This window comes from Acanthochromis polyacanthus, chromosome 12 (genome assembly GCF_021347895.1).
Source record: "Acanthochromis polyacanthus isolate Apoly-LR-REF ecotype Palm Island chromosome 12, KAUST_Apoly_ChrSc, whole genome shotgun sequence".
Lineage (NCBI taxonomy): Eukaryota > Metazoa > Chordata > Actinopteri > Pomacentridae > Acanthochromis > Acanthochromis polyacanthus.
In genome coordinates this window covers 5426568-5451692 of record NC_067124.1, presented here as the reverse complement: position 1 = coordinate 5451692, position 25125 = coordinate 5426568, and the positions used below count along the sequence as shown (strand labels likewise).

Sequence of the window (25125 nt, the reverse complement as noted above, 5' to 3'; positions counted from 1 at the left end):
CGTGAATGGTAACCGGCTCATTAATATTTATGTCCGTCGGATTACCAGCCAATCACGAAGCGCGTTCATCAGCCGGCTCATTAATATTTATGTACGGCTCATTAATATTTATGAAAAGGGAAAGTGCCGTATCCGTAGGCCACGGGCTACGGGTACGGGTCCATATCTGTAGACACTACCATGATAAATACTCTGGTCTGTGACGCGCTCAAGCTAGGCAAGATCAAAAACCCGGACATTTGAAGGACTTTATAAACCCCGGCCGGACAGCCCGGACAGCCTCTCAAAAGAGGACATGTCCGGGCAAAAGAGGACGTATGGTCACCCTATATTATTATTATTATGTATTATTCTCGCTATGAATATTAAAATACGCCGAACCATTTGTCCTGTATCATAGCTACATGTATGACGTTTGCAGCAAAAAATAAAAAACGCGTGAAAATCAGTTTAATATTCAGAGTTAAGATGGATTAAATGCGCTGTCAAACAGCGCTGAGTGGAGCGGCTGACCGGACCAAGATGGCGGCCCCACCGCTCGTCAGCCCCAATAGGAAGTAGCGGTCGATGCGGCGTCTACTCGTTATTATGTCTATGCTCCCTAACCTCCGTTTGCTGGGTCCTAGTGAGAGAGAGAGAGAGAGAGAGAGAGAGAGAGAGAGAGAGAGGAATGGAGTTTTAGTCAAAGTGAGACACATTTGAACAGGAAGTGTGTCCGTGCTGATGCAGTTTTAGCTGACTAACCTCACTGTGTCACACTGATGGAGCTGATAATACATTATCAAATAAATTAAGAAATAAATAAGTCGAAGTCTTTCAGTGCAGTTCTATTTTTATTTAAGGTTTCAGTTCATGTTAATACATGATATATTTTTATATATTCTTGTATTCAGTGCTTTGAATCTGACTTATTTTTCAAATTGAAATATTTCGGTTTGTTTTTTTCAATGTGTACAGTTTTGTTTATACAAACTTTCTCAATTATTGTAAGGAAAAATATCCTTGCTCTTAAAAACTAACAATAAAAATATAATATTTCTTACGTTTATTTTAAAGGCAGCATAAAACTATTGTAACTTAAACTAGTACAATGCAGGTAACATGAATAAAATATAGCCAAACAGGTCACATAAACAACGAATTATATCAAATGAAGACTTGAATAGTTTGCAAGTATTTTTTTTTTCTTGTTCATAAAACTTTCGTACGCTGCAGAGCGAAAGACTTTTATTTTGGCAATTCTGTCCGGACATTAAATTGAATTGTGGGTAGCTTGTCGGTGCTTGAATGAAGTGAGGGAGCGCAGAACAGGTTTGAACGGCAGACTGACGCTGTGCCGAGTAGACTGAAGACTGAAGCAGCTCCTGTCCTGGAGGAATACGGTTTGGGTTTTATTTTTGTAGTTTTGAGCCGAGGAGTTGGAGTTTGAGATTAAGAACTGTGGATTTTTTTCCGCACTGTTTTGTTCCGCGACGTGGTGAGGAGCTTTTGGGGGAAAGGGAAGAGTGAAACCCTGCTGGAAGAAGCTGCTTTTAGCTGGGAAAGAAACGCCAACAAAGAGCCTTCAGGGAAGTAGTGCTGCCTGGTGAGGTAACGCAAGTTAGTTCAGAAACATATACAAAGTACGGCAGCGGAGAAATTGGCCACCATGGTTTACAACAGACTCGTTCGTACGGGCTTGACTTTGTTGTTTTTCATTCTCTTCCTAAACATGGGGATTTTTCGTGTAAATGGGCAATACGGTGGCGGGGACCGAGGAATGTCTATACCGGAGCACGGATTTTGCCAGCCGATATCCATCCCTCTGTGCACGGACATCGCATACAATGAAACCATCATGCCCAACCTGCTGGGCCACACCAACCAGGAGGACGCGGGGCTGGAGGTGCACCAGTTCTACCCGCTGGTCAAAGTGCAGTGCTCCCCGGATTTAAAGTTCTTCCTCTGCTCCATGTACGCGCCCGTGTGCACCGTGCTCGAGCAGGCGCTGCCCCCGTGTCGCTCTCTGTGCGAGCGCGCGCGGCAGGGCTGCGAGGCGCTCATGAACAAGTTCGGCTTCCAGTGGCCCGACAGCCTCGCGTGCGAGACGTTCCCGGTGCACGGCGCCGGGGAGCTGTGCGTGGGACAGAACATGACCGACCGCACCGAGGTGGACAGCCGTGGCCCCTACCCCACCGAGCGCACCATTCCCGACCCCGGTCACTTCAGGTGCCCGGCGTCGCTCCGGGTGCCTCCCTACCTGAACTACCGCTTTCTTGGTCAGGAGAACTGCGGCGCCCCGTGCGAGCCCAAGAGATCCCACGGGATGATGTACTTCAGCGAGGAGGAGCTGAAATTCGCCCGGATCTGGATCGGAATCTGGTCGGTTCTGTGCTGCGCTTCCACTTTATTCACCGTGCTCACCTACCTGGTGGACATGAAGCGCTTCAGCTACCCAGAGCGGCCCATCGTCTTCCTCTCCGGCTGCTACACTATGGTGTCCATCGCCTACATTGCTGGATTTTTACTGGAGGACAAGGTGGTGTGCAATGACAGGTTTGACAATGACATAAGGACTGTGGTGCAGGGCACTAAGAAGGAAGGCTGCACCATCCTCTTCATGATGCTCTACTTCTTCAGCATGGCCAGCTCAATCTGGTGGGTCATCCTGGCTCTCACCTGGTTCCTGGCAGCAGGCATGAAGTGGGGCCATGAGGCCATTGAGGCTAACTCCCAGTACTTCCACCTGGCAGCCTGGGCCGTTCCAGCCATCAAGACCATCACCATACTGGCAGTGGGGCAAGTGGACGGGGATGTACTGAGTGGGGTTTGCTTTGTTGGCATCAACAGCGTGGACGCCCTGCGGGGCTTTGTCCTGGCACCACTGTTTGTCTACCTGTTCATCGGCACCTCCTTCCTCTTGGCGGGCTTTGTTTCCCTGTTCCGAATCAGAACCATCATGAAGCACGACGGCACCAAGACAGAGAAGCTGGAGAAGCTGATGGTGCGGATAGGGATCTTCAGCGTGCTCTACACCGTGCCAGCCACCATCGTCATCGCCTGCTACTTCTACGAGCAGGCATTCAGAGAGCAGTGGGAGAGGACGTGGATCAGCCAGACGTGTAAGACGTACGCTGTCCCCTGTCCTGCCCAGAACCACCCCAACATGAGCCCGGACTTCACCGTCTTCATGATAAAGTATCTCATGACGCTCATTGTGGGCATTACCTCTGGTTTCTGGATCTGGTCTGGAAAGACCCTCAACTCCTGGAGGAGGTTTTACACAAGACTGGCCAACAGTAAACAGGGTGAGACCACAGTGTAATGGGGCTAAACCTCACCCCCACACAGACTGCTTTGTGACAAACTGAATGATAATCCTCTTCTATTATTTTCTTTTTTAATTTTTCTCAGACTTTCTGGAGACATTTGCTCTGTTTTTTTAATGTACATACACATTTGTGAGATTTTTGTAAGTATATATTTGTATTTAAAGATTTAAAGCATTTTTTTTCATTTTTAAAAACACTTTTTTTCATACTTTGGACTTAATGGAATTGTACTTATTCATCACAAAGAGCCAGCTGACCATCAAGGATACTGGGGTCTTATGACCTGACTTACTGTGGACACCACTGGGAGTATTTCACATCGACTGTTTGTGTCTTTGATCAGTGAACTGCCTGTGAGCATTGGGTCTATTCTAAGCAGAGTCCCGTGAAACCCAAGTGCTTCCTCGTGGCTCCCTCTTATCCTGATTAACCAGCTGTAGTTTGTGTCTGTTGTACAGTCGAGCAGCAGTTGCTCTGGTCTGAAGGAACATGTCAGCAGTCTGGGACAAGAAATGGTACACAGGTTGTGAATGTGAGTCATTGTGACAGATGGTTGTGGCCTGTAGCTCAGGCCCCAACAGTTCGAACATTCCTTTCTAAATAAAGCACAGGTAATCATGGAAATGTAAAGGAACATGCCAGTGGTTTTGCATGTATGTTACAGTACTCCATATTCTCAGGCAGTACTGAGGAGTTTTTTTGCTTTTCCTACATTCCTGGAAACACTTTTATTGAACTGCAGTTTGTGTCTGTAGGCTGAGTTCTAATTCTGCATCATGACTGTACTTAATCTTGTTAGTTATGTTACTGTTGCGTGCTATTTCAGATGTCATTGCAGACCCACTCACTACGTTAGGACACAACAGTAATAATACAACTTTGACTGAAGTGAAATCAGATAAGACATCGACCCAGGGGCTGCCTGTCAGCAAAGAATCACATGAAAAATATTAAATACTCTGTATTTAGCAGCATGGTTTTAAATCTCTAATTCAAGTTATGTGTTCTACATGGACCTAAACATGCAGAAATGCCAGTATGTTCCTTTACAACAGAGATTCAAAGCTGCATTAACACGGTCTGTAATTGATAGAATGCCAGTTTAACATGCCAGGCTGCACAGCTACAAGTCCAGCACAAGACTTCTGTGTGTGTCGAAGCACATTGAAAATGTAAACCATTTTATGCATACAGCGCTGTATAAAATCATTGGACACCCTCTGAGGCTTTAGAATGTATTTTTCCACATACTAATCTTAAAAATCTTACATGTTCGACTTTATACCAATTGGAAAATTAGATTTTCTTGTATTTAAGACATTTTCTCAGTGGACCATTGCCAAGCAACCAATCAGACATTTCAAGGAAAACTATTCAAATACTTAATGTTAGCATCAATTAGTCTCTTAAATGTTTTTTTTAAGCAAAAATGATCAAATCTGCAAACATGAGGATTTCATTTTGTTGGTCATTTGATAGTAAACTGAAGCTAACACTTCTATACAGGACCATGGCCGCTGGATGGAAAAACTAATAATCAGTATTAACAATGAAAATAATCTGCAAATGAATTGATAGCGGAACGACTTGCATAAAGAAATAGTGTCTCTTGAAAATTTAAAATCAAACATTCTTATCTGGTCAGATCTTATGTTTTGGTTCATTTACAGGTTTTGACTTGTGGAGATTTTAGCAGCAGAAGCTAAGAACTCGTCTCAGAAGAATTATTATTGCATTTGAGCTTGGAGGAAAACATGAGAGTGTTTCAGTGTCAGAAAACATGAAAATATTGTGGAAGTTGAGGCTTATCGACGGCTTTGGGTTCAAAGTAGTTCAGGTTTCAAAAGAAAATAAATCGTCGTACTTCCTTTTATCTGAGGGTGTGTAAGAGAGACTTTGAGTTGAGGTCATAATCTGAGATACTGAACACCAAATTGTTTGATTCTGGTTACTGATTTTATAAAACCTTAAAAACACTAAATACACCAGGGATTGAAATTTGGACACAAGTGTTTGAAAATGTTATCTTCTAAAATATAGAGCCAATAGATTCTCTGTCCAAAAGCCGAAGGGTGTCCAAACGGAAATATGACGCTGTAAATATATCTCCAGTTGATGAGAGAGGGTTGTTAAGCATATACATATCATAAATATTTGTAAACATTTTTTCCATCTTCTTTACCTGAAGGTTAAGTCAGTTCCTGTTAGGAGGGCACTCGGGTTTATCTGCGCAGTAATTCGATCCTAGCGAACATAGCTGCACTGTGGGACTGAAGAGCAGCCGGCAGCTTGTGTGTCTTCCACCGCAGAAGAAAGGAAGCCTTATGCTGAAATGCAGAGCGGCTGCTGTCAGTGCAGCTCTCACACACACACACATTTCACAACTGTGTGTTCTTGTCAAATGCTCTTCCACACGGTGCTTCCGATTCATAGTAATCCTTTTATTATGTTGACGGCTCTACAATAGTCACGGCTTTGAAGTAATGTCCTTTGCATTTGCTATGAAGAGAACCTTTATATTTATAGAAAAAATCTTATATATACACTACATTGATTGCTTTATGAGAATAAAAACAGTCTCACCATTGCAACTGTCAAGCCTTTGTAGAATGTCTTTTTTCCCCTCAGAATGGTAAAGAAACAGAAATGTGCTTGTTCAGATTTCCTCAAATCGTATCTTAGCGCAGGACTCACATGGCCAAAATTAGTTTTGAGAAAGTTACTGGTCTTCATTCTTTCTGTGCATACATGCATTGACAAAATCTTTTCTTGTTTTATGTCAGTGTACGAGATGGGGGACAAAACCCACAGTCTTTGTCCCAGGTAAACATACATTCAGCTGAGGCTAATGTGAGGCTCCAACAGGCCAAGTTAACCAAACCAGTTAATGTTTGTAGCGTAACGATCTATTCAGTTAAAAAAAAAGTCCCTGTAGAGTGTTTCCTTTCTGAGCTGCTGCAGAAAGATAGTGACATCAATAAAAATGTCTCGAAAGAATGTAGCTTCAGAAGATATCATCAAGGTGATCTGATGTAGTGCTAAACTTTAATCTTAACTTTGGCTGAACTCTGTACTTTGAGAGAATGAGGGTTGGAAGTTGTCCTCATCTCTTACATGGAAATTGTGTCATGGAAAGATTGCTTCCAGGCAGGAGGAAACATTCCAGCACCCAACAACTCTTTCATTGTAAATATGGACATGAGAGTTGTTTCATGAAACAATCTAATCCTTTACACTAAGAATCAAATGGCTTAGAAAATAATTACCAGTTTATATTTAATGCTTTTTATTTAGCTAGACTAGCAGCATTAGTGGAAAATTATTTGAACTGTTTACATAAAGTTATAAATAGAAAATACAATACTCAGGCAAAGCCTAATTAATAAAAAATAAATTAAAGGGGTAGCAGTTAAGCATATTAACAAACAAAAGCAACAGGAAGGTTATGCAAAGTAGAAGTTTTCATTATCCTATGTTCTGGAGAATGTCTCTGGATTGTTATTACTAATGCTGCAAGCAGCATGTTAATGTTGTTGATCTTAATGAGGCTCATTTTAGCTTCTGAAATGTAATGTTCAAAGTGAGACAGTAGAAAAACCCAACAGAAGCATGCCAAAAATCTATCTGAATACAGTACTTCTCCCAATGTTGTACTGGGATTTAAATGAGGGAAACAAGAGTACATTTTACCAGATAGTCACATGTTAGACAGTTGATTGTCAAAATGGAGATCATTTTGACAAGTAGCTACAAGGTTGTTTTTGCATATATGTAGTGAAATTGAATTTTTCATAAAATATGGTCACAAGACCACAAAAATGCATCTAGTCCAGTAGGAGTACCAAAGTAGGAAATTTGAGTAAATGTAATTAGGCGCCTTCTGCTGGAGGCCAGCTGTTTTTTCTATGCCTCTAGTTCTTCATAGTGAACCCACAAAATCTGATATTAATCTTGTCGCTTGTACACTACCATTCAAAAGTTTGGGGTCACCCAGACAATTTCATGTTTTCCATGAAAACTCACACTTTTATCCATGTGCTAACATAACAGCACAAGGGTTTTCTAATCATCAATGAGCCTTTCAACAGCATTAGCTAACACAATGTAGCATTAGAACACAGGAGTGATGGTTGCTGGAAATGTTCCTCTGTACCCCTATGGAGATATTCCAGTAAAAATCAGCCGTTTCCAGCTAGAATAGTCATTCACCACATTAACAATGTCTACACTGGATTTATCATTCATTTAATATTATCTTCATTTAAAAAACAGTTTTTCTTTCAAAAATGAGGACATTTCTATGTTACCCCAAACATTCAAACCGTAGAGTGTATGAGGACAGGACAGTAAATCAGCTAATTTTATATTTGTATTCATAGTAGAAAAAGGACGATGAAAAATAGCCAAGTTCTTGTCATTTACCTTTTCAGTGAGTTCAGAATCAGTCATCTCCTGCTTCCCTGGAATGCAGCCTAATCCCTACAAGACCTTGTATATAGTCGCATTAATGACTCTGGCTCCTAAAAAAGCTTCTGGCCCTGGTGTGGCAGCCGTGTGTTCATGGGTCAGCTGCCACAGTTATTGTTCCAGGCTGCTCCACACATCACACTGTCTGATCACTGACACAGCTTTTACATCCGCCGCTGAGGCGCTGCAAGACTTCTAATACATGCATATGAAAGCTGTGAGGACTTCTTTTCTTGGTTAGAAAGTGGAGCATATTTTTGACAGAGTAAGCTCAAGACTGAGGGTGTTTCTTATGGTGAGTCAATCACTGTCTAAATGCATATTACAGGTTTACCATCAGAGTCATTGTATGGCTGCTTGTGAATTTCATCTCACACCATGCACTGTAACGCATAGTGGGAGAGAGACAAAAGACAGGGAAAAATCGATAACTCTGGAAGGACTTTGCAGTCGTATGTTCATGCAAGTAGTCTCTAGCTGAAGCTGTGGTTGGATCGAGAGCTTATTGTCCTGTTATGCTCACATCTGGTTCCATTTTATGAGCTGCATATGAACGTATAGGATATTCCATATGTCACGCTTTAAGGGTAGCTAAAGACAAAATCAGCTAGCTCGTGTCTTGCACAGAGACAAACATTTTCTCAACAGTGTATACTGAAGGCCAGGTTTTTCCCGTTTTATATCTCAGCTTTCGGATTCAACATGGATTTTTTAAAAGCAAAAATGTTTTCTTATTATTGGGATATGATCTTCATGGTTCTTAGTCTAGTTTCTCGTGTATAAGGATGCTTAAGTTGTTGATGTTTTTTACCTTTTCACAATCACTACATATTATATGATATATAATATATAATACCATTACCCACGCCATAATCAGCATCTTGTCAGATCATTTTCTGCAGAATCAGTTTGACCTACAAGACGTTTGCAGTAAGCAAATGTTAATCCACATCACAAATCATTATTTTTTTATGTACCAATTTAATATAGTTAGATCTTCTGTTGAAGACATAATCATTAGACTAATAAAATGAAATCAGAGACTGAATATTGGGGAAAGTTATGGACACTGAGATAAAATCATACTTTCTAAGAAATCATTGTGGCGGTGACGCCTTTAACCATGATAGAAACTTGCTTGCAGTGTAGTTAAGAGTTGTGACACTGACACAGACGGGTCCCAACAAAGTCTGTCGTGTAGTTGTGCAGGTTTGTATAGTTTAAAATGCCATGTATTGCAGCTGTCTCTCCCTTGACTGTCTTGTGCCATTTTCTTGAAAGTACTAAGCAGATAATTCATGGAAAATAGCAGAAATAGCTTTTTGGCTCAGGTCAGGATCCACATCTCACATTTGGCCCTGGTCAGGCTCTGACTGTTCTGCTCATGCAGAACTTTAGCAACAGAATGTTGGACTGATTGTTCTGTTTCTGCTCTTGTGCCTCTTCCTTGTCAGCAGCAGCTGTTGTTGTGGTGGGCCTTTCTAGACCTGCATGTCGTCTTCAGCCTGCTTCCACCAGGATCACCGCAGGCTGCACTTTATGAGGAATACTAGTCTAACTGTCTGTGTCACTGTCCACTTTAAATAGCCACATTAAGATGCATTAATACCAGTCCTGCGAGTTTTTCATTCCCTCGGCCATTTCTATTCCCAGAAGGATGTGTACTGCTGCTGCCACGTGTTTCTGTTTTCACCTGAACTGACTCCACCACTAGACATGCAGAAAGCTAAAACAGGAGAAAAGAGAGATCCTGTCATTTCCCAGAAGACATCTCTGTCTGATCCTGTCTCTGTGTGCACAGATGTCCATGTCTGCCGTTGCCCTGTGCAGCCAGAAATTAAATAATAGAGGTTTCGTGAAGAAATTGTCTACACAGAAACGGAGCATCATATTTAAACACAAACATCCTAACTGAGTCAGCAGAACGCTGTACTGCAGCTTAGCATGAAATATTTAAAGGTAAATGAAGTGATTCTGATCCGGTACAGTTAACTTAAACAGTCAGATTCAGTGTCATCTCCTCATAGGCTGCCAGTACTCTCCCTTTGCTGAAAAAAATCCATACAACACTAATCCAGTTTGTCCTGTGCCTGTCTGAGCTTGTGCAAAGGACAAGGAGGCAGAGGAGAGATGGGGGTAATGGGGGTAATGTGGGCAGAGGGAGCAAGAGGGGCAGTAAATGTGGTACATGGTGACTAACTATTTAAATATGCTGACTAGACATGACCTTTAACCCTTTGATGCACAATATGGTTCAAAAGATGCCCATATTGTCCATCAAAGGATTAAATTGACTGGTTTTGCATTTTGTAGCCCATTTACTATGAAATACAACATTGGAGTTTTTCTTTCCTCCCAGGAAGCTCGTGGTTTTAGTTCATTGAAATGTGGTATGAAGATCAATTTGTTGGGTAATTCAACACAGGGAGCAGCATGTCTGCTTTTATGAGTAAAGTTGTTGTAGTTAAATGGAGCAAATAGTTCTGAAAAAGAAGTCCTTGCAATGGCAGCTTTATTAAGGGGTGCAAGAATTCTGTAGATATAGTAAAAAAAAAAAAGAAGAAGAAGAAGCAAAAATACTTTTAAAAAAATCATATATAAATAAGTAAAAACTAAATTAAAAAATGAGTTTTTAATTAATTTAGTTGGATTTAAGGATTCTTCCTCAAGTATATTCATACATAGCAATGAATCTTATTTTGTAAACTGACTGTTAAGAAGGCTCTGTAAGTAAATTTAATCTGAAGAGCTGTATGTGTAATGAAATAAAATGATAAATTAGCATCTTAGATGTACACATTGTAAAAACAGTTGTATGGAGCCATTTAGAATCCACAGTAATGTAAAGTACATGTGATGTGTGGTAAACACCACAACACTAACACTAATATGATCCTGAGAAGACCTTGTTATATTTATGTTTATTTTACTTTAAGTAACCGGCATCCTCTCTTTGGTTTTCTTTATTGTCATTTACGCACCTATTTATATAGGGGGAAAATTTTTTTTAATTCAGTGTGGGATTTTTTTATCAGAGTGGAATGTCCTATAAATAAGAACCACAGGTAAACGGACCTCCTCTGGTTTTTCTTTTTATTCTCCAGAGATTTCTATTCTACTCCTCATTGTTGAATCTGAAACTGCCTCAAGGTCAGCTGTGTATTTCGGCGGCTCTACTCTTACAGCAGCAGCAGCCCGCCAAATGAGCTGGCACCATGCTGCCTGACACTGTGAACTCCACCTGCACGTCTCCACCTGTGGATGACTGATGTGCTGTTTTATATACTTCTTAGGCTGTTTCTCACTCATACACCCACGAATGTCACTGCCTATGCTGCACAAGTCAGATCACTGCCTTTCACTTGTTCCCTTTTTATCTCTTTTTTTGTTCCTTCCCCCAGCTGTTGGTTCCACTCTCTGAAAGACAACGGTTGCATGCATGTGTTCACATATCATTTGCATTATAATTTAGATAAGGCCTGCTGAATCCCTAAACCTATACATGGCCCTGATTCTGTGCTGATGCCGGTGTTGAGATTGCAACGCAGCGGGAGCAGAGGGAGGCTCTGCATTCCTCCCTCAGGAGTTGTTGTCAATTCTTTAGCATGAATCATAATGAAGGTTTGTGATAGTGTGTGACGGAGTTATCAAAGATCGCACTGTTAAGCTGATCTCTTGAGAGAAAGAAAGGCAGCAGCTCCAAACGCTGTGTCAATCATAGGGGCACTGTGTCTTGGGAGATGGATGGGGGGGGGGGGGTGTCGTATGCTTATCTTTCACAGCTTCCACCCATATCTCCACTCTCCACATCTGCCCAATCTTCTCTCTCTCTGTTGTCTTTTTCTACAGAAAAACCAAAGACTGAAATCCCCAATTAATAAAAATTACTACGCTGGTGTTACAAAATCTCTATACTCGGTTTATTATATTATATTCTCTGGGAGAAATCTGATTCTTCTCTATCTGTTTTACAACAGATCTACAAACCTGCAGGATGATGTTAGCTGAAAAATTTGACCACAATTAGAAAGAAAATAATACCACTACTAGTATAGTTATTAATATAGGATTTAAAATTATGTGCTAAAAACATCACTTTATGTTTTGCAAGCTGTGGTCATTGAGGAACCAACCTCTAATAAATAATAATAGTTTTACATAATCCACAAAAATAAGTCACAATGTTTGAAAAAGATGAGAAAAAGACCCAATAAAGGGTGAAAATACAGAAAGGATTTTCAAAAATGCTGTTATACATTTTTTTTAAATCAATTTTATTTGCAATTTTTGCTGTTATACATTTGCATAAAAAGACAGCACAAGAGAATGCACTTCAAAATACGGAGGAACATTAAAGCCACTGGAATTTTAAAAAAACAACACAGTAAACAGTCCTGTCCTAATCCTGCTCTGTACACAAACTTTATTTTTTTGATGAGGTTTAAAAGAGAAAAAGCTCGAGGTCATCAAATATGGAAAGTTATAAAGAATTATGAAGTGACAACCTATTCTGGATTAAGTTCAAAATCAGGATAACCAGAAAACGTATTTTCAAAAACTAGGTCCCTTTACCTGAAACTGACATCACCGAATATTGCATTCAGAAATTCAAATAAGGATTTACAGACTATCAAGAAAATTTTCCAAAGCAACAAAAGTATGAAAATATTTGTAATCAGCCTCTGGCACGTCCAGCTGGTCTCTTCAACTTCCTGCTTGTTTTAGTCCAAGAAGCCATCATCTAAACTAGAATTAAGATAAGATAAGATAAACTTTACTGATCACACAGTGGGGACAGTTTACTGTTACAGCAGCTAAAAAGAAAAAACATAAAGGCAGTACAAGAAAAAATTAGAAATACACAGTGCAAAATTTCAGAGAACACTACATACAAAAAAGATGATTTTTTTTAAGAAGACAAACAGTTATTGCACATAATGTAATATGTGTGTAAGGGGAAAGTGCAGCAGTAACAGAAGTAAACCAGTGCAGTTTATAATGCATCATTGTACAGTCTGACAGATGCTGGAATTTCAGGACCTGCTGAAACACTCCTTCTTACACTTAGGGTGTCACAATCTGTCGCTGAAGGCTCTGTTTAAGGAGTTCACAGTCTGATGCAGACGGTGGGAGGTGTTTCCTATGATACCGGACAGTTTGGCCAGAGCCTTCCTCTCTCCCACCACCTCAATGGAATTACAACTTTACAACACAAGTTTTTTTATATAAATTAACAATGGAAGCAGAAGAAGACGAAGAAGCCATATTCAATCAATTTTTATTTTATAAAGCACTTTCATACATTAGAAATGCAGCACAAAGTGCTTTACATAGAATAAAACGCACAGAGAATAAAACAAACACACACACACATGCACACACACGCACACCCACACACGCTTTCCCGAAGAACCCACCCCCATTCCCACCCCCCCATCCACCCGCCTAGATGAAATACAAACATAACAACATGGGTTTTAAAGACACTGGAAGACTCGCTGTGGATTCTGAGAGGGATAAGAGGTACAACTTAAATTCATTAAAGGAAATACAGAATGTTAGCTGTGTCATCAATTAGAGAGGGCCAGAGCCATCTAGCCAGACAGTTGCAAACATATGGTTTGGATTCATATAATGTGAAGTCTTAAACAAGGTCAACGTGCTGGGTAAGTGGTGGGTCAGTTGGAAACAACATGCCTCATTATTACCTGAAACCTTATTTTGAGCATCCATCCATCCATCCTCTATACACCACTTTATCCTCATTAGAGTCGCGGGGGGTGCTGGAGCCTATCCCAGCTGACTTGAGCGAAGGCAGGGGACACCCTGGACAGGTCGCTGGTCTGTCACAGGGCTACATATACAGACAAACAATCACACTCACATTCACACCTATGGGCAATTTAGAGTAACCAATTAACCTCAGCATATTTTTGGACTGTGGGAGGAAGCTGGAGTGCCCGGAGAAAACCCACGCATGCACAGAGAGAACATGCAAACTCCATGCAGAAAGATCCCAGGCCCAACCCGGGATTCGAACCGGGATCTTCTTGCTGTAAGGTAAAAGTGCTAACCACTACGCCGCTGTGCAGCCCCCTATTTTGAGCATTGCATACAAATAGTAAATAGCAGTCTGGTTAGTTCTACATGATATAATGTCTCTGGTTAGCTAGCACTGTATTAGCTTTCAGACTGGCTATTATTGCCATGTTAGCTGAAGCTAGTTCTGCTATATGTTTGATAATGACATGAAGTGAACTTACAATCAGTATGTAACTAACACCAGAAAGACAAGAGTAGCTCAACATTCTTTTATTTCATTTGTTTGTGCTGTATTGTTAGTGAAGATAGAAATACACTGAAAAATACACTGAAAGACATTAAATGCAGGCATTGTAAATTTGTTCGCTTTTCAGCAATGCAGTCAAAATTAATTAGCAGAAATTTTAAAGAAATGAATAAGTTGAATTGTAAGTCTATTTTTATTGACCTGTTACCTTAGTTTTCTGTCAAACATTACATTATTGTTGTCGCGAAATAAAAAATGGCGAAATAAAATTCAAAGATGCACGAAATAAAAAATGCGAAGGGACGCGGAGTAACACTGAGACTGATGATTTTTGACCCTCCTCGCCTACCGTAGCAAAACACTCGCTTCAAAATGGAGGAAGACAAGGTTGAGGAATTAGCTGATGCTCCTTCATCACGTGGACAAAATTGTTGGTACCCCTCAGTTAAAGAAGGAAAAACCCACAATTCTCACTGAAATCACTTGAAACTCACAAAAGTAACAATAAATAAAAATGTATTGAAAATTAAATAATCAAAATCAGCCATCACTTTTGAATTGTTGATTAACATAATTATTTTAAAAAACAAACTAATGAAATAGGGCTGGACAAAAATGATGGTACCCATAACTTAATATTTTGTTGCACAACCTTTTGAGGCAATCACTGCAATTAAACGATTTCTGTATTTGTCAATGAGCGTTCTGCAGCTGTCAACAGGTATTTTGGCCCACTCCTCATGAGCAAACAGCTCCAGTTGTCTCAGGTTTGATGGGTGTCTTCTCCAAATGGCATGTTTCAGCTCCTTCCACATATGTTCAATGGGATTCAGATCTGGGCTCATAGAAGGCCACTTTAGAATAGTCCAACACTTTTCTCTCAGCCATTCTTGGGTGTTTTTGGCTGTGTGTTTTGGATCGTTGTCCTGTTGGAAGACCCATGACCTGCGACTGAGACCAAGCTTTCTGACACTAGGCAGCACATTTCTCTCCAGAATGCCTTGATAGTCTTCAGATTTCATCGTACCTTGCACACTTTCAAGACACCCTGTGCCAGATGCAGCAAAGCAGCCCCGAAACATTACTGAGCCTCCTCCATGTTTCACCGTAGGGACAGTGTTCTTTTCTTCGTATGCTTGGTTTTTGAGTCTATGAACATAGAGTTGATGTGCCTTACCAAAAAGCTCCAGTTTGGTCTCATCCGTCCAAAGGACATTCTCCCAGAAGCTTTGTGGCTTGTCAACATGCATTTTTGCAAATTCCAGTCTCGCTTTTTATGAGTTTTTTTCAGCAGTGGTGTCCTCCTTGGTCGTCTCCCATGAAGTCCACTTTGGCTCAAACAACGACGAATGGTGCGATCTGACACTGATGTACCTTGGCCTTGGAGTTCACCTGTAATTTCTTTGGAGGTTGCTCTGGGCTCTTTGGATACAATTCGAACGATCCGTCTCTTCAATTTGTCATCAATTTTCCTCTTGCGGCCACGTCCAGGGAGGTTGGCTACTGTCCCGTGGGTCTTGAACTTCTGAATAATATGAGCCACTGTTGCCACAGGAACTTCAAGCTGTTTAGAGATGGTCTTATAGCCTTTACCTTTAAGATGTTTGTCTATAATTTTTTTTCGGATGTCCTGGGACAATTCTCTCCTTCGCTTTCTGTTGTCCATGTTCAGTGTGGTACACACCTTTTCACCAAACAGCAGGGTGACTACTTGTCTCCCTTTAAATAGGCAGACTGACTGATTATGAGTTTGGAAACACCTGTGATGTCAATTAAATGACACACCTGAGTTAATCATGTCACTCTGGTCAAATAGTTTTCAATCTTTTATAGAGGTACCATCATTTTTGTCCAGGCCTGTTTCATTAGTTTGTTTTTTTAAATAATTATGTTAATCAACAATTCAAAAGTAATGGCTGTTTTTGATTATTTAATTTTCAATAAATTTTTATTTATTGTTACTTTTGTGAGTTTCAAGTGATTTCAGTGAGAATTGTGGGTTTTTCCTTCTTTAACTGAGGGGTACCAACAATTTTGTCCACGTGTGTAAATCGGTTGTGTGGACCTATATTGGCTTCCTATGTAAACGACAAGACAACGGTGAGAAGATTGTGGATAAAACAAAAACCGTGCGCAAAATATGCCGCTACAGTTCGCCGTATACTGTGGCGAGTACAGCTAGTTCACAGTTCAGACATTTACAGGTCTAGACTGCAGCTCCTTGGACTGCTATTCGTTTTCCTTTTCATTCAAGAATGAAGTTATCCTGATTGTTACAACAACAAAGCACTTTTTTATTGAGATTTTATGTTTGTATTTGCACTGTAGTCTAAAAAGGTGAAAAAAAATACAATTTTGTTTTTTTTCGAAGAGCATTTATTTTGTGCAGAATTATTTTTTGTATGTCTGCATAAGGTAGAAAATAAAGAAAATGAGATTTTTGCATAACATCCTACTGTTGGGGATTTTCTTTAATCTTTATTTCATATCGTGAGTATTTCGTATCGTGAGCCCTGTTTCGTATTTCGTATAGTTTCGTGAGTTGACCATTTCGTTACACCCCTATATTATTGTTATGCTATTAGCAAGAAAGTGTAGTTTTGTGAAGGTTGGCTTCAGCTCAGGTTTGGAGTCAGTATGTGTGAGTAAGTGGTGCTTTTACAGTTTGCTCAGTGCATGTCCGGTTACTGGTTCCTTCTGTAATAGACAGAAAGTTCCATTGGCCCTACTGCCTCCAGTGCTCAAACCCATCCTTTATAACACAGATTTACAGAGTTCAACAGAGGGCCAAGCAGCTTTAGTACCCATTGTGTTTCTACCTTTTTTTATACACATTTTTTGCCCTTCTTTTTAAAATTTTCCTGTTGCTGAGGTGGATGGCAGCCCCTGCAACGGTACAATAAAAACTTGTGCTGTTTTATACACTGGCTGGAGATGGTACCCACCAATGGGTCAAAGTTGGAGATACATTAATGTAGACACTGAATACAACCGAAGTGAGTACACCCTCAGCTCAAACTCACTTCCATATCAGATGATTAAAAAATCCATTACTCTTCAATAACTACAGTATTTCTAAGTTGACAAAGTAATTACCTGTGATTTCCATTTGCCCTAATTGTATGGACGTTGTTATAAAATTAACTGTGAACCCCAGAACTTTCTCAGTATCCACTGTCAGTGAAAATCAGAGTTGTTGTGACAGTTTAGACAAGTCGAAGAACAACACATACCACCAGTGTCTTTGGACGGCATCCAAGAAAAACCACTTGTGTGTTTTTTGCGCACAAATGCCAGATGAAAGCCTAGTAAAGAACATGAAAGCAAACCAGATGAATATTGGGAACACATTGTTTGGTCAAATGATGATCAGGAGAAATTTGTTTGGCTCACAAGAGGTCTAAGTCCCTGGAATAACCAGGGACGTGGAACTGCCACAGTGACTGCATTGTCCTGACATTGAAGCATGGCGATAGGAGTGTGTTGAATGGGTGTGCATATGTTTGAAAAATGATGGTGAAATGAAGGTTACAGAGGATACTATAAATATTTGTGGATATACCTGAACTTCTTATAGTATAACTCTAGATAGAAGAAGAAGACTCTTGATGGAAGAAGAATATTGAAAATCACAATTTCTAAACTTTTTAAAGAGGAAAAATTCCAAAATTTTGATCTGGCCAAATGTGTCCTGACCTAAATCCAATGGGATACTTTAAAAATAAAGGTAAAGTAAAACAATCCTTCCAGCCAAGACTCTGGTCTGACATATTGACTGTCATCAAAAATAAAGGTGGATATAAAATACTCTTCAAAAGTTTAGGGTCATGTCCATATTATATATATAATATCCATATTTTTGAAAGAAAGGCAGTTTTTTTCAGTGAAGATCACATGAATGATAAATCCAGTCCAGACACTGTTAATGTGGTAAATGACTATTCTAGCTGGAAACGGCTGATTTTTAATGGAATATCTCCATAGGGGTACAGAGGAACATTTCCAGCAACCATCACTCCTGTGTTCTAATGCTACATTGTGTTAGCTAATGGTGTTGAAAGGCTCATTGATGATTAGAAAACCTTTGTGTAGTTATGTTAGCACATGAATAAAAGTGTGTGTTTTCATGGAAAATGTGAATTTGACTGAGTGACCCCAAACTTTTAACCCTCAAGTGACCGAGTGGGGTCATTTATGACCCCAGCCATATAATTTGCCGTTTTTATATCTTTTATCTGAAAAATGTTTCCTACCATGAATTTGTCAATCTACTTGTCCTACAGCTGCTCATAGTTTTTTGTAGAGATCGGCCAACTGGTGTGACAAGGATAATGGAAACTTGTCTGGGGTCACTTATGACCCCAGAAAGATGTATAGGTTTTTCACTATTGTAGGCCTTAGTTTTATTTATTTATTTCTACCTCTAATCACTATATTTCAGTGTTTTGCAGTACTCTATAGCTGGCAGACCTACATTTTTAGCCACAGCTGCCCTGGGGCAGACTGACTGGCTGCCAATCCACTCCTACAACCCCTCTGACCACCACCAACATTACACAGCATACACATTCATACACCAGTGTAAGTGGCAGCACTGGAGGTAAGGTGGGTAAAGTGTCTTGCATTGGACTAACGGCTCTGCCACCTGAGCCACAACCGCCCCTAATCTAAATACTTCTCTGCATGTTACATTGCACACATACAGACAAGATGTTTGTGTAGATTTTGTTTTTATGTACTTTTGATTTATTATTGAGGAAACAAAAGGAATAAAGTTTTAAAAGAAGTGGCAGACAAAGCGTGTCTAAATAAATGTTATTGTGTTCTTACAATGCATCATATTGTTCATATGGTTTTACTTTAGCTCTGAGTCAAAAATGATTTAAATCCATGAATAATAAAAGAAGGTTATTTTAGAATATCCATCTTAAAATGCAGTGGAGTGGAATAGGTAAGAAAGCACAAAAAGAGGCACTAAAGTAGACATATTCCTGTGTAAAATATGGTGGGGTCATAAATGACCCCAGTCGGTCATTTTAGTTGCTAAAATAGCTTGGTCGCTTGAGGGTTAAATGGTAGTGTACAAACTGCTGATAAAATAGAAGATTTGAATCTCATTAATGAAGACTTTGACTTTTGTTTCTAGAATAGAATATGCCTATATTGTCATTATACAGTGTGATGAAAACATTATGGTGAGTATTTATAATTTAGTAAATCACAGCTTTATTATTTTACATCAAAGCAAATTGATTTTAAACATAGGAGTAAAGCAGCTATTGTAAGTCGATAAAAGTGTGAATTGTCTGAATCATTCATTTTTGTAGTTTTGACCCATATGCGTGATCTCCAAAAATCAGGGACTGGATCAGACTGGCTTCAAAGCACCCTATGATGTCAGTTTCTACTGAAGTGGATTGGTAGACTTTAATGAAAATGTGTTTTCCACTCTTCATTAAAATTGGCACTTCTGATCTTCAGATCACAACTCTTGAAAGATATAATTTGGATTTTTTAAAAGTGTTCATCTGTTACAGCTAATTGAAATCAGCAGCAGCCAAACCGGAAGTGAAGTCATATTTCAGAAATACTTTGCTTTATCAAAGTCAAACTTGTCAAAATTTGGGGAGTTTGTGGCATCTGACCACCAGAGAGGCACAGCAATAAGACAGCATGTGTTTGTGTAATTACTGTTGATGTGCTTGCCTTAAAGAAGTAATTTTGTATGTGGTAGTACCTCTGCAGGTTCCAAGGCTGACCAATCTCGACTTGTAATGTCAACCTGATTGTTGCAAACACCACATTGTTTTTCATTAAAAGGTTTAAAAATTTCTTTCAGGCAACATGTTTTCTTTTTCCAGCAAAACTGGCACAAGCAATGTTCAGACAAAGCCTCACCATAGCTGTCAGATGGATTTTAAAAACTGTCTTGCCACTACAACCAATCAAAATTGGTATTAAAGTTGCCATGCAGAAAGTAAAGCATATCTCAGCAACTGTTTCATGCACTGAGACCAGGCATGGTGTACGGACTCGACAGCAGTTTCTGAGGTTGTATCCTCAAAACAGTCGTCATTTGACAATTTGGGTTGGTGTACTGAGTACAAATTTGTTTTTCCTCATACCATTCAATGCATTGCTCTTGTGAAGTAGTTTTGTCTGATGACTTCTTTGGAGACCAGCTATGACATTGATCAAACTTCTGTGGCCACTGCATTGCTTCAAATCAAAAACCTTTAAAAGTTTTCAGTGGCTATGACTATTGTAAATTATCATTTAAAATGTTGTAGTATAGGGCTGCACAGTGATTGTGCACAAGATTTCATTCAATGTGCATTATTTTTTAATATATTGAATACAATAGGGGCTGCACAGTGGAGTCGTGGTTAGCACTTTTGCCTTGCAGCTAGAAGATCCCTGGTTCAAATCCTGGCCTGGGCCTGGGATCTTCCTGCATGGAGTTTGCATGTTCTCCCTGTGCATGCATGGGTTTTCTCCAGGCACTCCGGCTTCCTCCCACAGTCCAAAAATATGCTGAGGTTAATTGGTTACTCTAAATTGTCCGTAGGTGTGAATGTGAGTGTGATTGTGTGTCTGTATATGTAGCCCTGTGACAGACTGGTGACCTGTCCAGGGTGTCCCCTGCCTTCGCTGGGACAGGCTCCAGCACCCCCTGCGACCCTATAAAGCGGTGTATAGAGAATGGATGGATGTTGTAGTATAGACACCCATCTTTAATTCTTTGAGTTTGCGAATCCTGAACTTGATATATCACCTTTTCTGAGGCATGCAAATGACCGAAACTGTACGAGACCTTATATGTCACTTACATCCAATTGCAATAGCAATAAAACTTGCTATCAGTGCTTACAGCCACACTTTTAACATGATCAGATCAAGTTGCCATGGCGACAGTGCCCCGCTGAACTCCTTAGCCCCTTCATCGCTGCTTGCAGCTATATTTCAGTTTGACTCAGTGCAGGCCAGCAACTCACTGAGGTCCTCTTGGTTTAAAAAACATAAATTAAAATTTTCCATAAGCGTCCATCTTTCTTTCATTCCCAGGTAATGGAAGGGGCTTTTTTGCATCCAGATAGAGAATTTAGAAGACTGTGGGGGAATAATTTTTAATTCTACATGTCAACTCTTTCTGCACAGTTAAAAAGTTTTACTCTAAAACATGTCCATAGAGAGATGAAATTAAAAAGTCAATTTGTTTAGGCTCCAGTTGTTGGGTACTGTGAGCCACAGTGACTCATAAGAGAGGAAAAACAAGAAAGCTGGAAAGAGGAAACCAAACATTTTATTTAATTTTTTATGCACTCCCATTCTTTCTGTCAGAGGCTCAGCTGAGTGAAACTATGCAAGCATGAAATTTCCTAATGGAAGCCGTCTGTTTTCAACCTTGACTGTTTCTTAAAGAGCTGCAGATAAGAGCCGCAAGGAGAAGAAAGGCCTACAGTCTGATGCCTTTAAGAGCAACAGAGGGAGAGGAAAAATATCACTGGGATGAACAGAAGATGGTTTTACTGGTTTAAAACAACTGGTATTCATATCTTAGTGGCCTCATAAAGATTTTGTGGGTTCACAGTTAAGACGGGACAGTGTGACTGTAGATGGTTAGAACTGTGGATGCTGTGAAGGGTAGAGCCCTGTAAAGCAAACCAGCACTTCATATTTTTGGAGTAGAATTTCTTGAGTTCTCTTTAGAATACTCTCCATGTTTGTACATAACATTTTGTACGTTTTTTTTCCTATCATACCCTCTTTTTAGTCGGCGGTCTCTTTTACTTGTACTGTAGTATGTCTCTTTATTTCAACTTTTACGAAATGACCTAAAGTTGATGCCTTAAGCCTACATTGAATGTTTGAGCATATTATTATTTATGAATAGTGGGGATTTTTGGCTCGGGCTGGCAGAAATTATGGCTGTTAACAGTCATTTACCAGTATTTTAGATGTCACATGTAACATGCAATTTTCCTAGTTTTATTATCACTTTGTTCTGACTTTATGTTCGGTTTTATTCTTTTGTTAGTGAATTGACAACAAATAACAGGAGAAATAAATGGGCTTAGACTATAGTATAGAGTGATCACTAATCAAAGAGGCATGGCATTTTTTAAAATGGTAATTCACCAAAGTAGCATAGAACTTGCTTTTCTACAGTGATTTACAGTGTATGACTGCACTAGATGCATTTTATTTTGACTGCTTAATGTTCTGCAGGAAAATGTAGATATGTAACATGCCAATCTGCCTGTACTGAGTAAAAACATTAAAGCAGATGATGGGGACACTGACTGCTTTATTTATTTATTTATTTATTTAACTGCTGCAGAAGTTGAGGACCGTGTCTACTGGAGACCTGATCAGCATGTGTGTACTTAATAGCATCCATATTATTTTAGTTAATGGTAGGCTGCAATTGTATCTGTCTGTATTACATCACAACCATTCTTAACACCAGTGCAAGAATGCATGAGGGTTTACACAGAACAACACTGACTCTGTTAGTGTTAAACTTTAGTCCCTGATACATTTAGGCAATCTAGGAGTCACACAGCTGTAGAGACTTATGACTATTTGTGACTGTACTTAGCACCCCAGCGTTTGTGTTTGCATTTCAGATGTCAAGAATACTTCAGTTGCTTGTAACCACTTAAAGTAAACTAAACAAATGTATTGCTCTGTTTCAGTTTTAAAAAATGCTTCATTGAGTATTTTGTGTTTTAAGATGAAAAAAATATTGACCTTGTTTTGATCATTGCAGAGTTTTGCAAACTGAAAGTTATCCAAAGCAGTTATGAAAATGTAATTTACAGCTATTCTTCATTTGCCTCCTATTGTTTACATACACACGTGGACAAAATTGTTGGTACCCCTCAGTTAAAGAAGGAAAAACCCACAATTCTCACTGAAATCACTTGAAACTCACAAAAGTAACAATAAATAAAAATTTATTGAAAATTAAATAATCAAAATCAGCCATCACTTTTGAATTGTTGATTAACATAATTATTTTAAAAAACAAACTAATGAAATAGGGCTGGACAAAAATGATGGTACCCATAACTTAATATTTTGTTGCACAACCTTTTGAGGCAATCACTGCAATTAAACGATTTCTGTATTTGTCAATGAGCGTTCTGCAGCTGTCAACAGGTATTTTGGCCCACTCCTCATGAGCAAACAGCTCCAGTTGTCTCAGGTTTGATGGGTGTCTTCTCCAAATGGCATGTTTCAGCTCCTTCCACATATGTTCAATGGGATTCAGATCTGGGCTCATAGAAGGCCACTTTAGAATAGTCCAACGCTTTTCTCTCAGCCATTCTTGGGTGTTTTTGGCTGTGTGTTTTGGATCGTTGTCCTGTTGGAAGACCCATGACCTGCGACTGAGACCAAGCTTTCTGACACTAGGCAGCACATTTCTCTCCAGAATGCCTTGATAGTCTTCAGATTTCATCGTACCTTGCACACTTTCAAGACACCCTGTGCCAGATGCAGCAAAGCAGCCCCAAAACATTACTGAGCCTCCTCCATGTTTCACCATAGGGACAGTGTTCTTTTCTTCGTATGCTTGCTTTTTGAGTCTATGAACATAGAGTTGATGTGCCTTACCAAAAAGCTCCAGTTTGGTCTCATCTGTCCAAAGGACATTCTCCCAGAAGCTTTGTGGCTTGTCAACATGCATTTTTGCAAATTCCAGTCTCGCTTTTTTATGAGTTTTTTCAGCAGTGGTGTCCTCCTTGGTCGTCTCCCATGAAGTCCACTTTGGCTCAAACAACGACGAATGGTGCGATCTGACACTGATGTACCTTGGCCTTGCAGTTCACCTTTAATTTCTTTGGAGGTTGCTCTGGGCTCTTTGGATACAATTCGAACGATCCGTCTCTTCAATTTGTCATCAATTTTCCTCTTGCGGCCACGTCCAGGGAGGTTGGCTACTGTCCCGTGGGTCTTGAACTTCTGAATAATATGAGCCACTGTTGTCACAGGAACTTCAAGCTGTTTAGAGATGGTCTTATAGCCTTTACCTTTAACATGTTTGTCTATAATTTTTTTTCGGATGTCCTGGGACAATTCTCTCCTTCGCTTTCTGTTGTCCATGTTCAGTGTGGTACACACCTTTTCACCAAACAGCAGGGTGACTACTTGTCTCCCTTTAAATAGGCAGACTGACTGATTATGAGTTTGGAAACACCTGTGATGTCAATTAAATGACACACCTGAGTTAATCATGTCACTCTGGTCAAATAGTTTTCAATCTTTTATAGAGGTACCATCATTTTTGTCCAGGCCTGTTTCATTAGTTTGTTTTTTAAAATAATTATGTTAATCAACAATTTCAAAAGTAATGGCTGTTTTTGATTATTTAATTTTCAATAAATTTTTATTTACTGTTACTTTTGTGAGTTTCAAGTGATTTCAGTGAGAATTGTGGGTTTTTCCTTCTTTAACTGAGGGGTACCAACAATTTTGTCCACGTGTGTATATAACGTTAAATCACTATTCATACAGCTAACCTATATACAGTAGGTGAAAATGAGGTGCCAGCAGCCTTTTATCCTTTATAGCACACAAAGATCCTTGTTATTGCATAAATACTGTTGAGGATTTCCCTCATCAGCGCTTCATAAGGAGTGGGACTGTGGGGAACTGTCTGTCAGGTGATTGAACCCAGAGTTCCATTTCCTCCAGTGAGCTGTGTGTGGTGGCGCAGAGGCAGAGGAGGCTGAGCCGTCCTAATGGGAAACACAGACCGGGGTATAAATATCCACACTGCAGTGCTGTGTGTGTGTGTGTGTGTGTGTGTGTGTGTGTGTGTGTGTGTGTGTGTGTGTGTGTGTGTGTGTGTGTGTGTGTGTGTGTGTGTGTGTGTGTGTGTGTGTGTGTGTGTGTGTGTGTGTGTGTGTGTGTGTGTGTGTGTGTGTGTGTGTGTGTGTGTGTGTGTATTGCCAAAGGGGAGGAGCGGGGGGATGTATGCCAGCGCTCTCAAGGCTATGGTGAGGGTAATGAGAACCATGTTAGCGGGGGCTAGACCTTGCTAAATGACTC

At 39.9% G+C, this 25125-nt stretch overlaps 1 protein-coding gene and 1 long non-coding RNA gene across 2 annotated transcripts; one reads left to right on the top strand and one right to left on the bottom strand.

Moving 5' to 3' along the window:
* The first annotated feature begins 1298 nt into the window (after positions 1 to 1298).
* fzd1 (frizzled class receptor 1) lies at positions 1299 to 5909 on the top strand. Its single transcript, XM_022208113.2, has one exon. It carries the CDS (start codon positions 1649 to 1651, stop codon positions 3302 to 3304), a length of 1656 nt encoding a protein of 551 aa, XP_022063805.1. The 5' UTR covers positions 1299 to 1648; the 3' UTR covers positions 3305 to 5909.
* Positions 5910 to 14953: 9044 nt separating this feature from the next.
* LOC127536374 (uncharacterized) lies at positions 14954 to 24410 on the bottom strand. Its single transcript, XR_007945368.1, has 2 exons — positions 23904 to 24410; positions 14954 to 15459 (listed from the first exon to the last, which is right to left on the bottom strand). It is a non-coding gene; the product is annotated as an uncharacterized LOC127536374 (long non-coding RNA).
* Between the last annotated feature and the right edge of the window lie 715 nt (positions 24411 to 25125).